Source organism: Trachemys scripta, chromosome 12 (genome assembly GCF_013100865.1).
Source record: "Trachemys scripta elegans isolate TJP31775 chromosome 12, CAS_Tse_1.0, whole genome shotgun sequence".
NCBI lineage: Eukaryota > Metazoa > Chordata > Testudines > Emydidae > Trachemys > Trachemys scripta.
This window is the reverse complement of record NC_048309.1, coordinates 25,510,264-25,531,319: the sequence shown is the minus strand read 5'-3', so window position 1 is coordinate 25,531,319 and position 21,056 is coordinate 25,510,264. Positions and strand designations below refer to the sequence as shown.

At 50.2% G+C, this 21,056-nt stretch overlaps 1 protein-coding gene across 4 annotated transcripts; it reads left to right on the top strand.

The window, feature by feature from the left end:
* Nucleotides 1-2,537: 2,537 nt before the first annotated feature.
* TGIF2 (TGFB induced factor homeobox 2) lies at nt 2,538-16,294 on the top strand. 4 transcript variants are annotated; one of them, XM_034787523.1, is made up of 3 exons: nt 2,538-3,086; nt 5,794-6,032; nt 12,927-16,294. In XM_034787523.1, exons 1-3 carry the CDS (start codon nt 3,068-3,070, stop codon nt 13,524-13,526), a joined length of 858 nt encoding a protein of 285 aa, XP_034643414.1. In that variant the 5' UTR covers nt 2,538-3,067; the 3' UTR covers nt 13,527-16,294. The 4 variants fall into 4 exon arrangements, with proteins under 4 accessions (XP_034643414.1, XP_034643413.1, XP_034643412.1 ...); XM_034787522.1 differs by lacking the exon at nt 2,538-3,086 and adding an exon at nt 3,648-3,898; XM_034787521.1 differs by lacking the exon at nt 2,538-3,086 and adding an exon at nt 4,323-4,870.
* The last annotated feature ends 4,762 nt before the right edge of the window (nt 16,295-21,056 follow it).

Here is a 21,056-nt window from a genome sequence, read left to right as displayed (position 1 = left end):
AAACCAATGGCAAAACCCCCACTGTCCTCAAAAGTGCAGGATTGGCTTTACATGTGCTGCTGCCCTGAACGGGCTTTGAACCAGACCTTCAGAAACAGCTGCATGTTTATGTCTCGTCCACTTTTATTCTTTCCCTAACAAGCTTGATCCTGCCAGGTGTTGGGCGCCACAGACGGAGGGGAGCAACATTGTGCAGGATTAGGCCCTAAAGCAATATTCAGCTGCTGAACAGCCACTGAGGTCAGACTCACGACGCTGCTGCTGCTGTGGTCGGCCCTGTCAATCTAAACTGAGTTCTAAACAGCACGGCACAGTTCTGAGATGTCCCAGTGGCTGTACCACGCAGGGAACTCACACCATCGCTGGTTCCATTTTGCTGAATAGCATGAAGGTGGCAAATGATAATGTAACAAAACCCCTGACCATCCAGGACTTCAGCATTGTCACTATGCTGGCCACTGGACACTTAGTATGACAGCAGGGGTAGAATCCAAGGCCTCCTGGTTCAAAGAGCACAAGCAATTTAGGCCCAGATCCTCAAAGGTATATAGGCACAATGGGAGTTAGGCACCTGACTCGAAGATCTGGGCCCTAGGCTAAAGGAGAACGTCTGCTTGTATAGCAGAATAGCATTGTGTGTAGATGGTCTTGCATCTTGGTAGATGAGGTTATGATGATCCATGTGTGTAGCCTGTACCTTAGCAGTCAAAACATACTTCTTCCTTTGGGCTGCTCTGCACTGGAGAGTTACATTGGCAGAGCTACGTCTCTCGGGTGTGTGAAAAATCCACACCCCTGTGAGATGTAATTAAACCGACCTAACCGTGGTACAGACAATACTAGGTCAACGGAAGAATTCTTCCATCAATATCATGGGGAGGTGGGTTAACTACACCAACGAGAGACACATACACACACACACACACCCCATCTCTGTAGTAAGCGTCTACTCCAGGGGTCGGCAGCCTTTCAGAAGTGTTGTGCCAAGTCTTCATTTATTCACTCTGATTTAAGGTTTCGCATGCCAGTCATACATTTAATGTTTTTAAAAGGTCTCTTTCTATAAGTCTATAATATATAACTAAACTATTGTTGTATGTAAAGTAAATAAGGTTTTTAAAATGTTTAAAAAGCTTCATTTAAAATTAAATTAAAATGCAGAGCCTCCCGAACCGGTGGCCAGGCCCCGGGCAGTGTGAATGCCACTGAAAATCAGCTCGCGTGCCGCATGTCATAGGTTGCCTACCCCTAGTCTACACTGAGGTGCTTCAGCAACACAGCTGTAGCGGGACCGCTGTAGCATTTTAAGTGTAAACATAGCCTTAATCTGATTCATTGATCTCTTCACCTTTGGGTCTCTTTTTATTTTTTTATTAAGCTACCATGAGAGAATGCCCATCCAATACTCTGGGGAGCCTTGACAATCTTTTAAAAATATCACAATAAGTAAACAGACTCATCATTTACCCAAGTTACAAATCAAATAACCCAGGAACAGCATAACTACAATGAATCAGCCCCTCCACGCCATCCCCATCAGAGTGCAACGCCAAAGCTCGCCAGTCCTACCCACCTCCTCCTGGGCCAGGGAGAGAATGTGGGCATTGCAGGCTCCCTGATGGCTGTCACAGACCTCCGGTCGAAGTGAGATCCAAAGGTCTCATATCCACATTCCATTCCATAATCCCGTCAAACATCCATGACTAACAAGTGCCTACTCTTGACTTTTTACAAAAAGAAAATCATCCCTGCCCCAGCTTTGCTAATGACTCCCTGCCATTGGTCTTTCTTTTAAAAAAATCCTTTAATTTTAATGCAATCTAGTGTTACACACAGAGATTCTGATTTTCCATGTTAACGGATAGAAAGTGACAAAGCTAACCCAAACGCCAGGACTTTACTGTTCAGTTAAAGAAAAAGATCTGTTTATATAGAGAGAGATTTTACTCAACTTTTATTGCAAGGTTCTGTCCCTGAATTTGTTGTTGAGAAGTTAGGCCTTGCTCCTGAAACAAGGCAAACCGCTGCTCCACCCAGCTCCCCAGTGAGATCAAAAGAGGTGCATGGATTCCCTTGCAGGATTGGGGCCTTGATAGGCCTAGAGATGAAGGAAGCTGCCTGATGCAGTTTTGCTGCTGTCAGCTTCTCCTGCTTTAAATGTCTTGCTGCTGCAAACAGTTATGCAGATACTTCATTTTAAGCGCATGGCTAATGGTATTGAAGTCAGTGGGACTGCTGCGGTACTTAACATGAAGCATGTGCATTACTGAATCGGGGCTTCCAGGAGACCTCATCCTCCTAACTGAGAAGTGATGGGAGGAAAATCCGGGCTGAAAAGTTTGGCGCATGCTTTGGGAAGAAATGTTTCCCATTAAAAACAACCCTATAGATACAGCTTGAAAATTGCCCACGATCTGCCTAAACTAAGCACCAAAAACACAGGGTGGGTATTATTGTAACATTGTGAGCTCCTCCTCTCAAGCTAGTTTACATGGGTTAGCTTCAGTGCAGTTAGTCCGGATTCGGCGCCAGCTAACAATCAGACCTCCTGTGCTTACACTGCTCTTCTGCAGGGTTTTATCTGTATAATGTTCTGCACAGAGACTTGGGCAGTAGCAGCTACACGAGTGGGCTCGTGGGTTCCTCTCCCACAGGCTAGAGGCTGCAACTTGCCCTCTGCATTCTCCAGAGAGGGGAGGAGGAGATTCTCTGCCGTGTACCACCCACCCTTCCTCCCATCCCCTCCCCCACATTTCAGATCTCATGGGGGGGCGGTGAACTGCCTGCGGTTGCTTTGCTGCCCCTAAAACTGTGCGCCCAAGTGCGTGAACCAGCCCTGGGAAGGGGGGATCTGACGTCAAGCCCCAGAGGTGGTTTCCAGCCGGAGCTGTCAGGCAGCGTGTCAGGTATTAAAGACCCATCCACCAGCCCCAGACCCCTCCTCTTTAAAAGCCTCCGCAGGCTACACAAAGGGAGAGGGGGGCAGCTCTCCTCCCCGAGCCAGGAGCGCCCGTCAGCTGCGCGGACTCCCCTCCTGCCCGGAGCTGGACTGAACCCGGGAGGGGACATGAAACCGACGAGGAAAAGTAAGTCTGGGAAGTTTGGGAGCTGCGTGTCTTTCGGGCAAACTTTGTGCCTGGCGAAGCGTGGCTTGCCCATCGGGCTCCCACGTACCGGGGGGGGGGGGGGGGGTCTCCCCTCCCCCCTCCGGGTTTGGGGGAGGCCGCCAAACTGCAGGAACACCTGCCTGGCCCGGAAAAGAAAAGGGACCGGGGGGGGGGGGGGGGGGAAAACGCCCTTCACGCCACCGCCCCTCGGGACCCGTGGGGGGGGGATCTTTTGTTTGATCACACTTCTTGCAACATTTCAGGAGGACCAGCAAACCCGACCGCGTGCCTCCCCCTGAATGAATGATCCGCTTGCACAGCACCCCCCTCCCCCCCAGGAAAAAAAAACAGGGTCTTTTTTTCTCTTTGCTGATTTTTACCCCCTCTGGATCTCCAAGTCTCTCGCCCCAGACCCGTCTTAACTCAGCAATCCATGTTTGCGGGGAATTTTTGTTGTTTGCTGAGCTTGTAAAGTGACAGCTGGGGGGGGGGGGGAGTTTGGGGAAGGGGGTGGTAGAGGTTAGGTGGTGGGTGGAGGGGAACCGCGCAAGTTCCTGTTTCTTTTGGAACAAAGAGAACTCTGTCTAGGCATCTGTCACTCCGGGAGAGAAACAGAGAAACTTTCTCTGTCTCTCTCTGCCTCGCCCTCCGAGCTCTGCTCCCCTCTGGGCGTGATTTTTTTTGTTTGGGGGGGATCCCCTTTTTTCACCCCGGGAGGGGTGCAGCTGGACCCGGCGGAGCCCCTCCCTATGCCATGGAAGGGCCGAGGAGAAAAAGAAGGAGGTCTGGGGGTAAGATCGCAGATGTAACAGGCAGAAAACATGGAGTCCCAGTTTGTTTTGTGTGTGTGAGAGAGGCAGGGATTTAAAGAAAGGGGGAATTCCCCCTCCCCCGCCTTGCACCGGGATTCAACCCGCAACTTTCCAAACTATCCAGCCCCCTCCCCACACCCAGATCTGCGGGGCTGTTTAAAAACTCAGGTTTTGAAGAAAAAAAGGGGGGAGGATTGATTTTGCTTTGACTTTTTTTTTTTTTGTCTCTTACCAAGAGGGGGAACTTTACATGGGACACGTGATATCTCCTTTTTGTGCGTCTCTCTCTTTTGAATCCAAGCGGAGTAGAGAAGTTTTTCCGGGGGGGGGGGGGTCTGAAGGGTCTCGCTGGTTGGGAGTTAGTGTGTCCACTCGAACTCCCTTTGTGCTAGGACGCGGCCCCTCGCCGCTGGCTGGAGAAGATGTTGAACTTTTGAAAACCCGGCTTTGCAGAGTGTTTGGGGTTTTGCATGGAAGGGGTGGGGAAAAGTTAGATCAAACCAACGTGTTTTAAATCTGCTGATGATATTAACGCCCCTCCCCCCCGGGTGTTTTGGATTTCTCCTTGGGCTGGGTCGCACTTCTCTTGGGCAGCTGGTGGTGTGGGAGCTCAGGGCCAAAGGGAAACAGCAGCACCTCCTCCATCCCTGCTCAGTCACAGAGTGCCTTGAAGCGGAGCACAACAGAGCGCCTCTCTGTCTCTCACGTAGCCAGCAGCTCCCCCTGATCCCTGGGCCACTCAGGGCTGCATGCAGGAGCCGGACAGGGATCCATTTGCTTTTTTAATTAGGGAGACAGCTTTGCCATTTTCTCCTCTTGAAGGGAGGAAGGGGCTTGCATTTCAATGGACTTGAATCTGCTTTGTTGTGTGCGTGCGTGCTGGGGAGCAGAGACAAGCACCGAGGTTTTGAATGCCATCTTCAGACCAACTCTGCCACATGGCTGGGAAGGGTAACGAACTGACTGTAGGAACTTAAGCGAATTTTGCCCATGGGGTTGTTGTGGGGCTTTTGTATCAATTAACAAAGATGTCTGCAGCTGCATGGGGAAGGGAGAGTAGTAAATGAGCTTGGAGACTTTTGTGTGTGGAAAGCAAACCAAGCAGTAACTTCGAGTGTTCTCATGTCTGTGCTCTGCAGAGGATGAACACATTCAGGGGGTGCCACTGGGCTTCTGTAAACACTTTGCAGGGAGGCAGAGGGGGTTAGATACTCAAAATCTTACCTCGAATTATATGCAAGATCAAAGGGGATTTCTTCTAACTGCTGTCACAACTTTGAATTGTAAGGCTGACTAACAGGAGTTTGGTACGTTCTTGGAGTCCGGACACTCATCATGCATGGTTGGCTTTGTGTTGTTTTCTTAAAGTGGCCAGTGCTGGGCCCTGATCCTGCAAAAGTTTACAGGTGTGCTTAACCCCACACACTGAGTTGTCCCAGGGGAATGGGAGTGTTAGGCCCATGCTTAGCGTTAAGCATGTGAAATCTGCAGGATCAGGGCCTTGGGGGCTAAAGTTAGGCATCTGAACAAATGACCTGTTGCTCAGAGGTATAGATCACCCTGCAGCTTCTGTTTATTTCACATTTTGGCCTATAAGGGGTTATATTATGAACGTGAACAGGTTACCAAGGGAAGGGGGAATACAAGGCAATAAACCTCTCTGAGAAGGAGATGGAGGTGCAGTGCCTTTGAGTCGTTGTTTGGGGTCTGCATGGGACTAGGATGAACATGATGGTTTCATCTTGATCTTTGGGATTCTGCCCAAAACAGGGCTCAGCTGAGAGACTGCTTGGTAATTGAACCCCTTTGCATCAGGCCAGTCACAAAATGGAATGTGGCGTAACCTGTGCTTTGTTTTGTTTTCACTCTGCTAGGCTTTAACCAGGAGCGGTCTGCAGGCAGCTCCACCATGTCAGACAGCGACCTCGGAGAAGATGATGGGACTGCCTCTCTGGACCTGTTGCAATCGAACAAGAGGAAAAGAAGGGGGAACCTCCCGAAGGAATCGGTGAAGATCCTCCGAGACTGGCTCTATGAGCATAGGTTCAATGCATATCCATCTGAGCAAGAGAAACTCAGTCTGTCTGGACAGACCAACCTCTCTGTGTTGCAGGTGAGAATGTCTCTCGACCTTTCCTATCCCCCCCAAGAGGATGTATTTCTGGTGACCAAAGGGGGTTAAGTTAAATGCATGGCACGGGGGGTTGGGACCTGGCACTGCTTAATAATATTTGGCAGAAAACTGCTTTGCACTTGTATTGTACAAGGAGAACTCATTTGAAGATCTCCAAGAACATTGCAGACTGTAATGCATTAAGCATGGCACCACTCTCATGAGATGGATTGTAGGTATTAGGGGGCCTGTTTTACAGAGGTAAACTGAGGCAGAGAGGTTAAGCAGCAAAGCTATTTTTACATATACAGCACCTTTCCTCCTGAAAGACCCCAGAGTGCTCCATAACCCCAACATCTGCAGCCCAGTTCTGGGGCAGCGGAGTGCAACCACAATGCAAAACTGTAAGCGGGGCAGGGTTGGCCTTTTGGACTGGGTGTAACCTCTACTCTTACAAAAATTGCCTTGAGGTTTTTATTCCTATTTGTTTATAAGTCTTTCTAGCCAGTGCTACTGGACCATTGCTCTCATGAGTGCTAAGTGAAAGGGCAGATGCTGCTACCTGTACTCCTATCAAATAGTGCCTTTGAAAAATTGGTGGATTTGCTAGAGGAGACAGATGAAATGTGATTAGACTTTAAGGGGGGGGGGGGAGACACAGGTGAAATGTGATTAGACTTTAGTTGCAGCAGCCACTCAGCTGAAGTGTTGTACAGTGACACCCGCTCACACCTGGTCTGAATCTGAACCCACTCTATTAGAAGAGGACACAGCGCAGCTGGGGAGTTACTGTGGGCAGAATGCTACTCCAGAGACTCCGATATCAGAATGAGTGTGATGGTTTCATCACAGTAACCTAGTTTAGGGAAACGGGCATGGGGAGCAGCAGCATCCCAGAGCAATTCTCCGTCCATCTGTGCATGGCTGGAAGATTACAATGCCTCCTTTTGAATGTGGGCTGTGTCATGGGGCCCCATGTCTTGGTCATCCCCGCAGGGTCACTGCGGAGTGATCCACGTGAGGCACATCTGAAGGCAAACATTGGCTAGTGCAGGAGGAGGCTGGGGCATTAATGCCTGTTCTGCACTGAGCACTGATTTCTCAGTCATTTTGGGGTGCAGTTCAAGGTGCTGTTTGACTGGGTCCCTCTCAGTTCCCTGTCTCCCTCTGTGATATGATGGCAATTGAGATCTGCTAAGGCATGCCGGCTGCCAGCCCCCACACTTGGATTATAGGATTTCCCCCTCCCCCCATCCCATCTAACAGAGCTAAAGCCCATTGCTGGGTGATATTGAAGCGCATTCAGGGCTGGCATGTCCCAGCATCATGGGTATTCTCCGGACTGTGCCACTCTGTGAGACTTTCTTCTTCATGCCCCCTGGAAGGCTTGATTTGTGCATTCTGTGGCAAACCATAGTGGAGGGGGCATTCTGCAGGGTGAGTTTGAGCACTGCTAGGTTGTGAGATGTGGCCACTCCAGCCCTGTTGGTTTGGACTCTCTAGGGATGTCCTGACAGCATCCAGATCAGCAGGGTCTGGGTGGTGAGAGGCTCTGGGAAGGGTCACTCTGTGCTGGGGCAGAGGCTGAGCCGGCTGCAGCAGCTCCCGTATGCCAGGCCCAGAGAGGCTGGCCTGTGCCGCAACCAGCGGTGGAGGCAGGCACCCTCCCCTCCTTACCTGTGCTGCAGGATGAGCAACAGACGAAGTGGATATTCACCCACAGAAGCTTATGCTCCAATACATCTATTAGTCTTAAAGGTGCCACGGGACTCTGTTGCTTTTAACAGAATACGGGACAATTTGACATGTGAAGCTGTCTATCCCCCATCTAATTATTCTGGGGAACACCATGTGGCCCCCTCTGCTGGGGACTCTGTTCTGCATGTTCTTTTGGGCTCTTTATATTTGGGATGAATTCTGGGGCCATCCACGTCTATGCTTAAGTGCAACAGAGCAGCACAAGGGCTTGCTTTTCGATAGCTAATCTCCAAACACAGATTCCAAAGCATTTAAAAACGTAGCCTTATGTTGGGATTCCTTCATCTACCACTGAAATGCTGCCCCCTCTGAGGTGGAATATGGCAGCTGTCTAACAGAGGAGAGCAATGCTGCATAACCCTGTAGGACAAAGAGAAAAGAAACCAAAGGATGGTGATGGGTGTTTATTTCTTATAATGTGGACAGAGTGCAAGTCCCCCAGCAGGAATCTGGTCGTGGTGCTGCCTTCAATATCCCAACTCTGGTGAAAAGTGCTGGGGATCTTTAATGACAGCAAGTGATGATTAACTGTGATTTTTTTTTTGAATAGCATTTTACAGATGGCATCTCCAGTAGCACAGAGCTCCTTGGAGCCAGTGTACTGGTGCTGGCTTAGAGGAAAAATGCCACCTACCAAATAGCCCCCACTCCTTCTGTAGGTGCTGTGGTTTTCCTTCAGTGACTCCCAGCTACTTGCCGGTCAGGCCTGACCCTGCTTAAGTGGGAGATCAGAAGCCAAGATTATGCTGTTATGCTCTGTCTTGCTGCTGTCCCTATAAAGACTCAGCTAATATTATTTGTTTTCTGTCTCACTTATAACTTGCTGGTGAACAGAACCTGGAAGTTCAAGGTTCTCAAGTCTTAAAGGTGATTTATTATTGTTTCAGTTTTTTATTATTTAAAAACTGAAAGGCCAGATTTTTCAAATAAACCAAGTGCCAGTTATCACCTAATTTCAGGGCACAGTCACGTGCCTGGATGTCCTCGCTGTACGTTTGGATGTGCACAGTAACCTGCTTTGCGCATACACTTGTGATTATTGTGTGTGCAGCTTCTGAACAACACTTGGATAATCTGGCCATGTATTTTGTTACAGCGGACTGACCCCCCTCGCAGCAGGGCAGACATACACTCAGCATGTGACTCTCTAAACTTCTCTTCCCTTTCATTTTTGGGAACCCTACAGCTGCTCCGATGATGCTAGAGAGCCCATGGAGCTGGCTCAGGGTGCTTGGGCCAGTGGCTATCATTTTCTTGTGCAGACATAGTTGATAAGTTTGGGATGTAGGAATAATAATACAAAGGGTATCAAATAGTGCGTAAGTGCCCCAAAGCAGTGCCTTGTGTACTAACATTGTCACTTCCCCTGACTCTTCTCCCCCCTTCCCTCCACATGTCCGTTCCATGGTGTGTGGGGGGAGAGCTCTGAGGTCGCCCCCCCCCCCCCCGGCCCATCGTGGTGTGATGGTGTCACAGTCACAGTAAAATTGCCCCCCACGGGTAAGCAGATTGGTAACAAAAATCTGTCACAATGGCAGTGACTCACGGTGTGGGGAGGATCTGTGCAAACCTCTCTCTTTGCAGTCACAGAAAACGAAACGTACTGAGCCCTGAATGCACCCCGGAGGTGGCATTGGAGGTTCAGACTTGACATTTCCATTTGAACTGCTGCCAGTCGCCCAGGCCCTTAGAGTCTCTTAAAAATCAGGGTTAAGTACCAGCCACCACCCAGTCCAGTGCATGTGATTATATATTTCTGTCCACCATCTCTCAGAGCGGGGGCCAGTGGCTGGCAGACAAGGAATGTGAGAGCAGCAGTGCTTGGTCTCCAGGGAAACCAGGAAGCCACGTATCTCTTAACTTTTTGCAAAGTAGATAAGACTGTTGTGCCTGGTCCCAGGAAACCTGCAGATTCAACAAAAGCTTTGTTGCCTGTGAGTTTGAAATTGACTTAACACCCCCCACCGGCTCCTTCCTTACCCATCCCCCAAACAAACAAATCTAGAGGAACCCAACAGGCCTACTCTGTAGAAGTGTGTACACACACACACACACACACCCCATCCATCCTTAATGGGGTCTGAGTCTGAAAGGTGCTGAGCACCTGTAACTCCCAAGGACTTCAGGGGGAGCTGTTGCTTTTGGCTCGTCTCCGGCCGTAGTTTGAAGTGCTGAAACAGTCGGTGATTGCCGAGCTCCCACCTCTCTATGTGCTGTAATGGTGAATCGCAAAAGAATGAGCGCTAGGGAAAACACTGGCCTTACTTAAAAATAAGCTGGGGGTTACCTTTAAAGGGGAACGGGGTAGTTAAGGTTGGCCCCTGCATTAGCTGGTTAGTTACAAAACCTACTGGATACTAACGCTCTCTTGAAGTGTGTGTTGTCTAATCCAAGCCATGCTGTATGGTGTGAATCCAGGCACACAACAGCCTTGTGCTAGTGTCCAACACACAGAGAGCAGCTGACTAGAAACAGAACATAACCACTCTAATTACCTCGTTAAGGGCCAGATCCTCAGCCGCTGTGACTCCGCAGAGCCGCAGTGATTCCAGAAGTGGTGTAGATTGACATCCGCTGAGGATCTGACCCTAACTTGTTACCTGGAATTATCCTGGTAAAGCCAAGAGAAAATTCCCCTCTCGAGTGACATGTCTAAAGGAAAACAAACAAGATGAATGGTACAAAGTCAATAGGTTTTTTTAAAGTCTTTTTCTGTTGAATACTCTACATCATTGCTCATAGCCTTTAAAAAGTGTGGGTGTTCAATGATGGGTCCCAGTCCTGCTATGATTTAAGTGGGAGCAGGGGATAGGACGGGGCTTATGATTTTTCTGACAGTGGCCCTTTAAGAAAATCAAACTAGAATCTAGAGACACTCTGATCCTTGAAGTCTTCCGTGTGCAGAACTTCAGAGAGCTCTTACACAGCTTGCAAGATTAGGGCCTGTGGGACATGAAATAGTGACTTTTGTAAGGGTGTCAGATACAAACTATTGTCTGAAAGTCCAAAAAAAATACAAAGCTCTTGATAATAGTGATCCAAGTTGCAGTAACTTTTCTGTCCTCAGGGGGAATATTTTGCACAGCTGTTGATTTGGAAGAGATCAGTCACTTTGTCTGCTTCATACTCTTCTAATTGTTTTCTATGTAGAACACAGGGATTTTCATCTAGCTTTTTATTGGTTTTAGATCTTGATATACATTGCAGAACAAATCGAATAAATGGCAGCTGCATTTCCAAGGGGCTTGCAGACATCTACCCACAGAGCCTTGCTCAGTTAGTGCACTTTTTTTTTTTTTTTTTTTTTTTGAATGCTCCTTTGAGAGTTTGACCATAATTCTGCTAGTTGGCAAAATAAATGGTGATATGTTAGTACCACTTTTATAGTGCACTGCAGTATTAATTAGATCAAGGGTGGAAAGGGCTATCTTTCTGTAAAGAAATGGGAACCCTTAATAGCAAACACATCTTTACTACTTCTCCTTAGCTGTAGAGTTGGTGTGCATTTCACCCCAGTGAGGGCCATATTTCAGAGGGGGTGTGTGTGTGTGTGTGTGTGTGTATATATATATATATATGTATATAATAAATTATTCCTACATATATACATTTTGAGAAGTGTGCTGGGATGAAAGGCATCGTATAAATAGACTTGGCAGAATTAAAGTTTTATGGATTAATATCGGTTTGTTTTTAAGAACTCTGATCTATTTAAATCTTCACAACTATGGGAAATAGGGGGAGGGGGCAGACAATTATTCATTGACTGTAGATATTGAGATTGAAAAAGTTTAAAGCTTTATAACTGTTAAAAGCCACATTGTCAACATTGTATTGACAGGCGAGTCTTGGCTTGTGATTGCCCTAACAGCAGTCATGTGGAGGAGTGTCTCTTCCATGCCTGAGTGTTGCTGACCTGCGTCCATGCGGGAAAGAATGTTACACTAATCTGCCTGTGTTCAGCAAAGCCCTTGCATTACGTGAAGGAAATCTGTCTCCAGATCAGGGATGTATGGGCCCATTGAGCTAGAGTGAGTCTTCTGGCACAAGTTGGCCCTGTACAAAATGCTGCATCCTCTACTTCCAATCCATTCTCCAGATCTGATCAGGAGCAAGGAAAGCACGTTAAGAATCTTGGAAGACTCCCTTTCAGCTTTGCCCTGGGTTGGCTGGGCAGTGCGTCAGAGTAGGAGACATGTTCAGGTGACAAGGGCACATCTGGTCTTTTGAGCCAAACCAGTTGGACTTTACTGCCCCCTCCTCCTGCTTATTTTGAAGAGGGACATACAGGAAAACTTGTGCATTCTGATGACTGCAGTGAGTGTGGTTCTCCCAGAATAGTTCAAATGACCTTGTTCTTACAGGTTTCAGAATGACATGGTTTGCTAAGGGCCAATTGGCATGGATGGCAAAGCTCTCATTGGCTTTGGGAGCAGGACTGGCCCTTTGAGCCTCTTCCCCACAGCGGCCCAGAGCCGTGTTAGCTGCAGCCATCCTGAACCACCCTTTATTAGCAGGGCTCTAGCTTTGTCTGAGGCAGGGCTACAAGTGTTATAATGGTGTCCTGAATCACTGCTGTAGAGTTACTGACGGGGGCAGCACGGCCTATATCAAAGTTTACCGTGAGCCAGAGTGTAACACGGGATGGGGGAACGGACCCTAAATCCCTGCCCCTGAGGCAGCAGAGTAACAGCACAAAGTAGCACAGCCTCCCCAGCTGTGCATGGAGCTGGCCCAGGCCCCAAAGCGGGCTATGCTGGCCAGGAAACAGGTGAATCAGCTCCCCTGAGCAGCCTGGGCCCCCCTGGAGCACTTAGCCCAGGCAGGTCTGAGATGGAGCATCAGCAACTCGAAGGGAAGGAGGGCAGATGGCGGCAGCTCAGCCTGCCCTCCCTCAGGGTGGTGCTGAAGGGAAGCTTACGCCTCTCTGCTTGACTTGGGGCAAGTGAAGGCTAGAGAGATGTCATTGCTCAGGCCGGAGGGCAGCCACGTCCCTGTCATGGCTGAGGACTCTGCTGTTCTCTTTCCCTCCTCAAGGAGGCGTTCTTAATCCGCCTGACTCCATGGTGCCTTGGCCTCTCCCCCACGGGGCTTCGTTGGCAGCCGATCTGACTGAGCTGTAATTTGTCTCCCCAGATCTGTAACTGGTTCATCAATGCCCGGCGGCGGCTCCTCCCCGACATGCTGCGCAAGGACGGCAAGGACCCCAACCAGTTCACCATCTCTCGCCGAGGGGGCAAGACCGCAGATGTGGCCCTGCCCCGTGGGGCCACCACTGGCTCTGGGGTGCTGGTGATGCCTCCTGTGGCTCCCGCTACGGCTGCTGCCACTGCCACCCCCAAGGTGCTGTCCATGTCTGTCTGCCCGCAGGTGATCTGCCACCCCACGCAGCCACTGGCCAGCAGCCTGACCGTGGTGAGCACCCATGGGGCTGAGCAGGAGAAGCAGCCCCCCTTCCCCCGGATGGAGCTGGACCCCCACCCCAAGGCTCAGCTGAGCACAACAAGCAGCACCATGGTGCTGTTGGCCAGGACGGACGCGGCCAGCCCCACCAACGGACTCTTTAACACCCCACCCCCCACACCGCCCGAGCTTTTCGGAGAGGACTTCAGCAGCTTCCAGCTGCTGGTGGAAGTGGCGCTGCAGAAGGCGGCCGAGCTGGAATCGCAGCGGCAGAATGGGCAGCTGCCCCCATTATGGCACACAGAGCCCCAGGCTGCCCCAGTCTCCAAATAACCTGCTCTGTGCTGGCTCCAGCTGGGTCTGCCCACCCTTCCTGTCTTCTAGAGCTTTGTTGGGTTTGGCGTCTGCCGGCTGAAGGTGGTGGTGGGTTTTTTGTTTTTGTTTTTTGTTTTTCTCGGCAGTGAAGATCCTCATCCCAGATGTTACACATCCTTCTCCCACCAGGAGGGGACCCAAGGAGCCTGACCGCATTCGGACCTCCACAAAGCAGCCCTTGTGGACTGCAGCATCTTCATCTGGAGGGACGCGTGACCCTTTTCATTGTCACGATGTTCGGAAGCTGTCAAGCATCCCTCGCACCTTTGATTGCACCCGGGGTTTCTTATATCGTGTTGGAGACATCGCCTCTCTTCAGGTGCCCAAAGGAGGTAGGCCTGGCTCCTTGGAAGGATCTTAGTGGCTGTTGTGGGGAGAGAGCTTTGTAGTTGGCTTGACCTCTTACTAGATGACTATTTTGCTGTGTAAGACTCTGGAAAAACCTGCTGACTTTATGGGAGAAAAACAAATGAAGTGTCCAGCCAAAACTGCATCTAAAGGGGGTGAGAAACCTTCTGGGTTTTGAACACCTGAGGAGGAAAAGACTTTCCCCTAAACCTCTCTGGGCCACCTCTTTGTTTTGCCTTGTATATATTTTGTGAATGGAGAGTTTAGCCGCAGAGCCTTGAGCGGCCCTGGAGAGCCTGTGGAAAGGCAAAGATCAAACTAACTGGAAAACTTAAATCTGTGGCTTTTTTTTTTTTTTCCATTGAAAGAAACAAAACCCCCTAATGTTGTTGTTGCCAGTAAAATCTCTGAGGTGCTGTTCAGCAATCTTATCTGCTGAAAACATTTCTTGATTGTGACTTTTTTTTTTTTTTTCCCTTTTGGTAAACACTTCACCATTTCCCTGTTCCTCTTGCGTTCCTGCTGTAGACGTGCACCTCATATCATGGAAGGGAGAGAGGAATGTACATATGTCCTGGGAGGATACCGACCAAGAGCAGAAGAAAGGGCATTTCAGTGGGGGAGTGGGGAAGGGTTGGAGATTAATCTTGACTGTGAAATAACTTGTACTTTTTATTTTTGTAATACCCTCTTTCCAACAGAAGAGGGAATCTTTGTGGGCATGGACTGCCTGCTTGTTCTCTTGCTGTTGTAACATTTTCAGCCTGCATGAGGCATTCCCTGGAAAGCAGAGTCTTGGTTAAGCTAGTGATGTGCTAACAACAAACTGCCTATGAAACACATGCTGGTTGGAATCTTCAAATCCTTGCTTTCATCATGCTGAATGTAGTTCCTGCCACACTGGTGGAGCAATGGTGACCTCTCGTGGCCAGCTGGCTTATTGCACAGAGCAGGATCTCGTGCACTTTGAGCCTGCAATCTCTCTGTGGCCACAACAAAAGCAAAACAAAAAACCTACGTAGCCCTGTGAATAGTCTGAGTTGCCAATGGGAGTCTAGGGTTAGGGGGAGGGTGGCATGGGCCACAAACTGCACGCGGAGCAGTTATGAATCCAAATAGCTGTGAGTTACAGGCTGTGCACCTTTCATTTGAATAGTAACTCTTGGAGCCTGCAGAAATGGGAACAACGTGGGTTGAATGAACATCCCCATGTTTAATATTGCTGTTTCACTGTAAATGTAAGTTAAATAGCGATATATATGTACCTATATATCTATCTTGAGAAACACTAATCCTAGGTTGTTAGCCTAATTATTATGTTGCATGAATAGTGATATTAATGTCAGCAGGATACGATTGGCATCCGTGCCTGGGGCTCATGCGGATAGGAACTTGTGGGCAGTGGAGGGGGAGCAGTGCATTGTGGGATTTGGGGCTGTGAAGGGAAAAGTGGTGGCTTAGCAGGGAATCCCCCTTTTTTTAAATAACCTTTTGCTTAGAGCAAAATGGGGCCCATGAGAAGGAGCAATGCAACTTGCAGCAGTTGGGAGAAATCCCTTCCCATGTCCCGTAGATGAGTCAAGAGATCTGACTTCCTGTTGCACTGTGTGCGGTCCTTCACATCAGTGAACAGTGGGTATAAGATGTTCCCATACTGGTTTGATTAGTGTCTCTCACCCACTGTGTGCTGGTACAAAGGACCACACAGGGTGTAAGAGAGGGAAAGCACCCTGACTGTCCTGACCGCTTCCTTTCCTAGGGGAGGTAATGCTGCAGTGCACCAGGCAGCTGCCTGGGGTTTTTATTCATAGTGATGTTCCCTGCAGAGCTGTGTGGTGTTTTTTTTTTCTTTTCTTTTCTTGGGAAGGGACAACAATGATCAATTTAGGCTTCTTTTGTCTATCTTCTACTCCTCCTCCTCCCCCCCCCCCCCCCCAGGCCCATCTATTTCTGGATGGAGGATGTGAACCTGGCTTTGCTCGCTACCTCCTGGCCATCCTAGAAGGGACAGGCCTAACCATTGGCTTCTTGGGGAGTGGAGAGTTCTCACCTTCTTGTTTTCCTTCCTCTCTGCCGCATTCTGGAGGATCAAAACTTCCTGGGACTGGGCTGAGAAGTGTTGGGGCTGGTGTATGTAACTGAAAGGAGGGAGAGAACTGCAATTCCCACAAAGCACTGCTCCATCCAGCATGGGCACCACAGAGCTGTATCCTGTTTGGCATCTTGATGGTGAAGCCCCTCCTGGTTGGGCTTGGATGTCAGTGGAGAGTGAAGCAACAAAGGGAAGGGAAGAATCCTCTGAATGAAATTTACGGAGCAAAAAACTACTGTAAATAACTTTGTTTTCTTGTCAAATAAAGGTGTTTTAAAAAAAAAAAAAAAAAAAACACCAACACTGGACATGCTGTGACTTGTTTCCTAGGTTTCTAGCTGCTTATTAAATCCAGTATTTATAAATCCGGGTTAGGGGTAGGCCAGGTGATCCAAAACCTCACGCTGAACTGCTGCAACTTTAACAAGCAGGCTGCAGTGTAAAAATGCAGCTCAGATCTGTAAAGTGACCAAATAAAATGGGCATCGGTCCATATTCTCTGCCTTCCATATCGCATGGCCTGAATTTGCACCATTCTAACAGCCAGGCCTGCATGCTCCTGGGGGGAGGTGAGCTGGCTTCTTTCCTGGCCTCGTTGCCGTGGTTGGAAAGGATCTGGCAGTGGGCCAGTCTTGCACCTGGTAGAAACCTGTTGCCTCCATTGCTGAAGCAGGAGCTGTAGTGATTAGCTCGTTCGCCTGTGGCTGTGTCGGTTCTGATAGTTAAAGCTGGCAGACCCCCAGGCTCCTGGCAGCTGGGAGTAAGAGGGTTTTATTGTTTGTCTCTCTGCTGTGGCACTGAATGAAGCTACTGGGGGCCAGGAAAAGGGCCTATTGCGAGCTGAACCGGTGAGTCACTGACAATATCATTATCCAACTTCCTGCGATCCCAGCTGCAGAGGGGGAAGCCTTAGGGTGACCAGATGTCCTGATTTTATAGGGACAATCCTGTATTTGGGGCTCTTTTTTTATGGTCATCTATCTTCCCCCCCGCCCCACCCCCTGTCCTGATTTTTCACACTTGCTATCTGGTCACCCTAGGAAGCCCCCAGGGTGCAACCCCAGTAGCCTACCAGGTCCCAGCCCTAGAGCTCCTGGGGCAGAGAGAGAGGAGAAACAGGCAGTGAGGGCATGCATAGAGCTGCCCTTTCCCATTCTGCTAGGCAACAGTCTCAGATCCCCTTTTGCCTTAGAACGCTGCCCCCTAGGCCCACCATAGGGAAGCAGGGCCAGCGCTGCTGCTGGAAGATGCCATTTTGGTCCCACAGGGATTGGACCTGAATGTGGCTGAGATGTAGCTTCAACCCCTATGCTGCCAGAAATGCAGCACTGCAGCCTCCCATTGAGACAAAAGGGAAATGGCAACAACCTTGGATGGGTTGGTTTCTCTTTTGTCTACTTCCCCCTTTCTGGGTGGATGAAGGGGGTTTCCCTTGGCTTTCAATTACCTGGAACTGACTGACTGCCTGGGCCAAGGGCAACTGGCTTATAAATACACACCTCCACTGCAGGTGGGAGCTCCAAACTGGCTAATCTGCCGAGGGGCTTATAGTGAATGTGCACTATGCTGCCTGATTCATCACTTGAACTGCCGCAGAGTGATGTCATTGCTGGTTATGGACCCTTAGCTAAGGCCACATACCACAGCTCAGGAGGGCTGAACCTGCCCTCTGGCCTGGTCAAGACAAAAATGAATGACTTGCCTCTTTCCCCAGGCAAGGGCATAAAACACAGAGAGGGCCCAACTGCCTCGGTTCCTTCACCAGGGCAGAGTCCCACAGCCATCAGCCTGCACAGGCGTAGGGAGGGTAAGCAGGGCATGGGATCCAAGTGGACAAACTACCTGGCTGAGTAAACACTGTAGAGTAACTGACTGTTCGCTCTGGGTGCCTAACAAGCTATTCGCTCTCTGCTTGGAAGTGGGTGCCGGGGTCCTTGTTCAACAAGGATTGCAGCACAGCCCTACCAGAACAGGCCTCTGCTGTGGCAGCCTCAGCTAAGGCCTAGTGGTGGGTAAAAGTCTGGCCTGAGCTCCAGGTAGCTGCCCTATAGACTTCAGAAACAAAACACGGATGTTTTTCAAGCAGGCAGTTGCGGGTGCTTGTGCCTCAGTGGCGTGTGCTCTAGCACCGCGGTGGAGCAAACCTGGCTACGCGGAACAGGCTCAGAGCCAGATTGATCTGAGCGTGGGAACAACCTGACCCATAGTCGTGTCTACAATGGCTAGAGACAATGCAGGGGAATTCCTGAAAGGTTTCACCTTACTAAGATTTAAAAATGTTAGTAAGATGTTTAAAAAAAAAAAGTGAACAGAGTTTGAGAATAGAAGTTTCTGGTACAGATTAGCGAGGGTGCAAGGAAGCTCTCTCCCCCACTCTGTGCCCCCCCCCTTCAAGTGTGCAAGGGTTAGCATCCCCTGGGGCTGAGGTAGTAAACGGGGATGTAAATGAACAGATGCAAATACAATTCCAGGTGGTTCCTGGGCAGGAATTTAGGCTAAAGCCTGTGAGTCACCTCACAGAGTAAACTCCTCCCAGATGGTATTGGGCTTCCCCCAAAAAAGCTGAGCCTGGCACTCAGCCTGTTCACAGGAGGAACTGGCTGGGCCACGCAGCATGACAGAGGCGAGCAGGCGCTCCTCACGCTAACTCAGGTGCCCCCCATGGACTGGCTGAAGAGCAGTGATGAGCAGCTAGCCAGCCCCAGAAGGGAGCAAAGCCCCATGCAAAGTGCTGAAGAAAGCTGGGGCCAGCAAGGCAGGTGCAGTGTGGGGGTGGGTGAAGGATAGTGGAGCAGTTTGGATGTGGAGAAGATGGTGGGTCAGGCCAAGAGCAGTAGGAGGCCCAAGGGTTGGGCGAGCAGAGCTGCTTTGGAGCAGTGGTACAGCCCTTCCATTCAGTCTCTCCTGGGGGTACATGGGACTGCTCCTGGGGCATCAGCTGGTGTCCCTGAGATACAGCCCCTCCTGCCTAAGAGATGCACCATAGCGTGATTGTGCCCCCCCCAGTGCTCACTGACAATGCCCAACACACCCCCTCGGAACCTCTCCTGTCATGGCAAGGATTAGGCTTGCCAATTTTGGCTGGACATATTCCTGGAGGTTTCATCACATGACATAAGCTTTAATTAACAATTGCACTTTAATTCCTGGTGACTCCTGAAGGGTTCGCAATCCTAGAAAAGACTCCAGGTGCAGGTTTGGGGTGGGGAAGTGGGCTCGTTTCAGCCAGTGCCGAGTAGCACTGGCCTGAATCTTCTTTCCCCCTGCGGAAGTGTTTGATGAAAACACAAAAAAACTTCACAATTTCCATGGACTAAAGTCTTAGGCCAGGGGTGGCCAACCTGAGCCTGAGAAGGAGCCAGAATTTACCAATGGACATTGCCAAAGAGCCACAGTAATACCTCATCAGCTCCCTCCCCATCCCAGCACCTCCCGCCCACCAGCAACCTTGCAGATCAGCACCTCCCCATCAGCTGTTTCCTGGCATGCAGGAGGCGGGGGGGGGGGGGGGGGGGGGAGGAGCAAGGGCACTGCAAGCTCAAGGGAGGAGTGGGGGGTGGGCAGGGCCTGTGGCAGAGCAGTGAGCACCCCCGGCACATTGGAAAGTTGGTGCCTGTAGCTCCTGCCACAGAGTTAATGCCTATACAAGAAGCTGCATAATAACTTCTGAAGAGCCGCATGTAGCTTGAGCTACAGGTTGGCCTCCCCTGTCTTAGGCCAAAAGAACAACAGTTTCCCTGGCGAGCAGGGTGGGGGTGGGTGAAGGGTGAGTTTGACACCAAAAACTGCATGGTGTCAAAAACTCAATTTTCTGTTGGCCAAACTATTCTGAGGGAAGATTAGGGTTGCCAACTTTTTAATCCCACAAAACCAAACACTCTAGTCTCGCTCCTTCCCCCTGCCCATTTCCCCTCCCTCAGTGGCTTGCTCTCCCCCACCCTCACTCAGTTTCACTGGGCGGGGGCAGGGGATTGGGGTGTGCAGGGGGGGGCTAGTGGAGCGAGACTTGACTTAACGAACCCGTAGGTACAGCCAACCAAGGCTGAGGCCTGCAGGGAACCTTGGGTGGTTCTGCTGACTTAGCCCAGAGCAACCCATGCAGTACGAAGGCTGGTGCCTCAGATAGGGTTGTGTTTGCTTAGCTTTTACAGTGTGCGCGAGGTGCCCTCCCAAAAAAAGGCAGCCAGACTGGGCTTCTAACGCAGGGACAAACCCAAGGCAGGAGGAGCACTGTTTGAATGCCCACCCTGTGGGTTGCACCATGGTCAGCACTGATCATAGGACAGAGTGTGAATGTGACCTAAGAACTGGAGCAAAACTACCCTAAACTTGCTCCATGAAAACTCTCAGTATGAAGCACCGAGAACTATAACCATGGCAGAGCCAAGGATGGAGGCCCGGCTGCCAGACAGGCTCAGCTGTGGGCATGGCTGGAGGGTTCCACCATCTGTTGGCTCTGGGGCTCAGACCAGAGCTGCCCCAGCCAAGGTGTGTAGGGCTCTGTAAGTTAACCCCTTCACTGCGCTCCTTCGGCCTCCTGGCCCCAATCCCTCCAGCTACAGCTGCCACGGTTGGTTCGTAACTACCCTCATTACACTCCTGCTGACGCATCACCTGCTGGCCTCAGTCAGCGCACAAGGGGGCTGCTCTGTACAGTGCGATGGCACGTTCATGCCAGGCCAGCGCACAAAGAAATCAGACATTTGCTTTCATCTGCAGGGAACGCTGAGGGAGGTGACACCGGGAAGGGGGAAGCGGCAGCTTGACTGACGGAATCAGTGCAGCCTCAGCTTCTGCTTCAAAGGTGGCAACGTGCGAGGGGGCCTTTTAAGATGCTGAATTTGGCAGCTGCTCAAGATTTCCAGTGAGGCCTTTCTAACAAAGGAAGTGCGCATCCTAGGCATTGCAGTCATGCAGCAAGCCTCATCCACCAGACATGGAAACTATGCAAGTAGACTAAGATGAGGCCTAGGGCCCTGAGTAAGCCCAGCACATGCCCTCATCTAAATCCTTAGCCCGCTAGCTGTGACACAGAAAGACACTTACGT

What these genes read in the sequence shown, in the direction of transcription:
- TGIF2 (XM_034787521.1), top strand. Translation starts at nt 4,831, where the DNA reads ATGCCATCTTCAGACCAACTCTGCCACATGGCTGGGAAGG. An exon ending in CTGCCACATGGCTGGGAAGG is followed by an intron (nt 4,871 to 5,793) that starts GTAACGAACTGA and finishes TCACTCTGCTAG; the next exon opens with GCTTTAACCAGGAGCGGTCT. An exon ending in CCAACCTCTCTGTGTTGCAG is followed by an intron (nt 6,033 to 12,926) that starts GTGAGAATGTCT and finishes TTGTCTCCCCAG; the next exon opens with ATCTGTAACTGGTTCATCAA.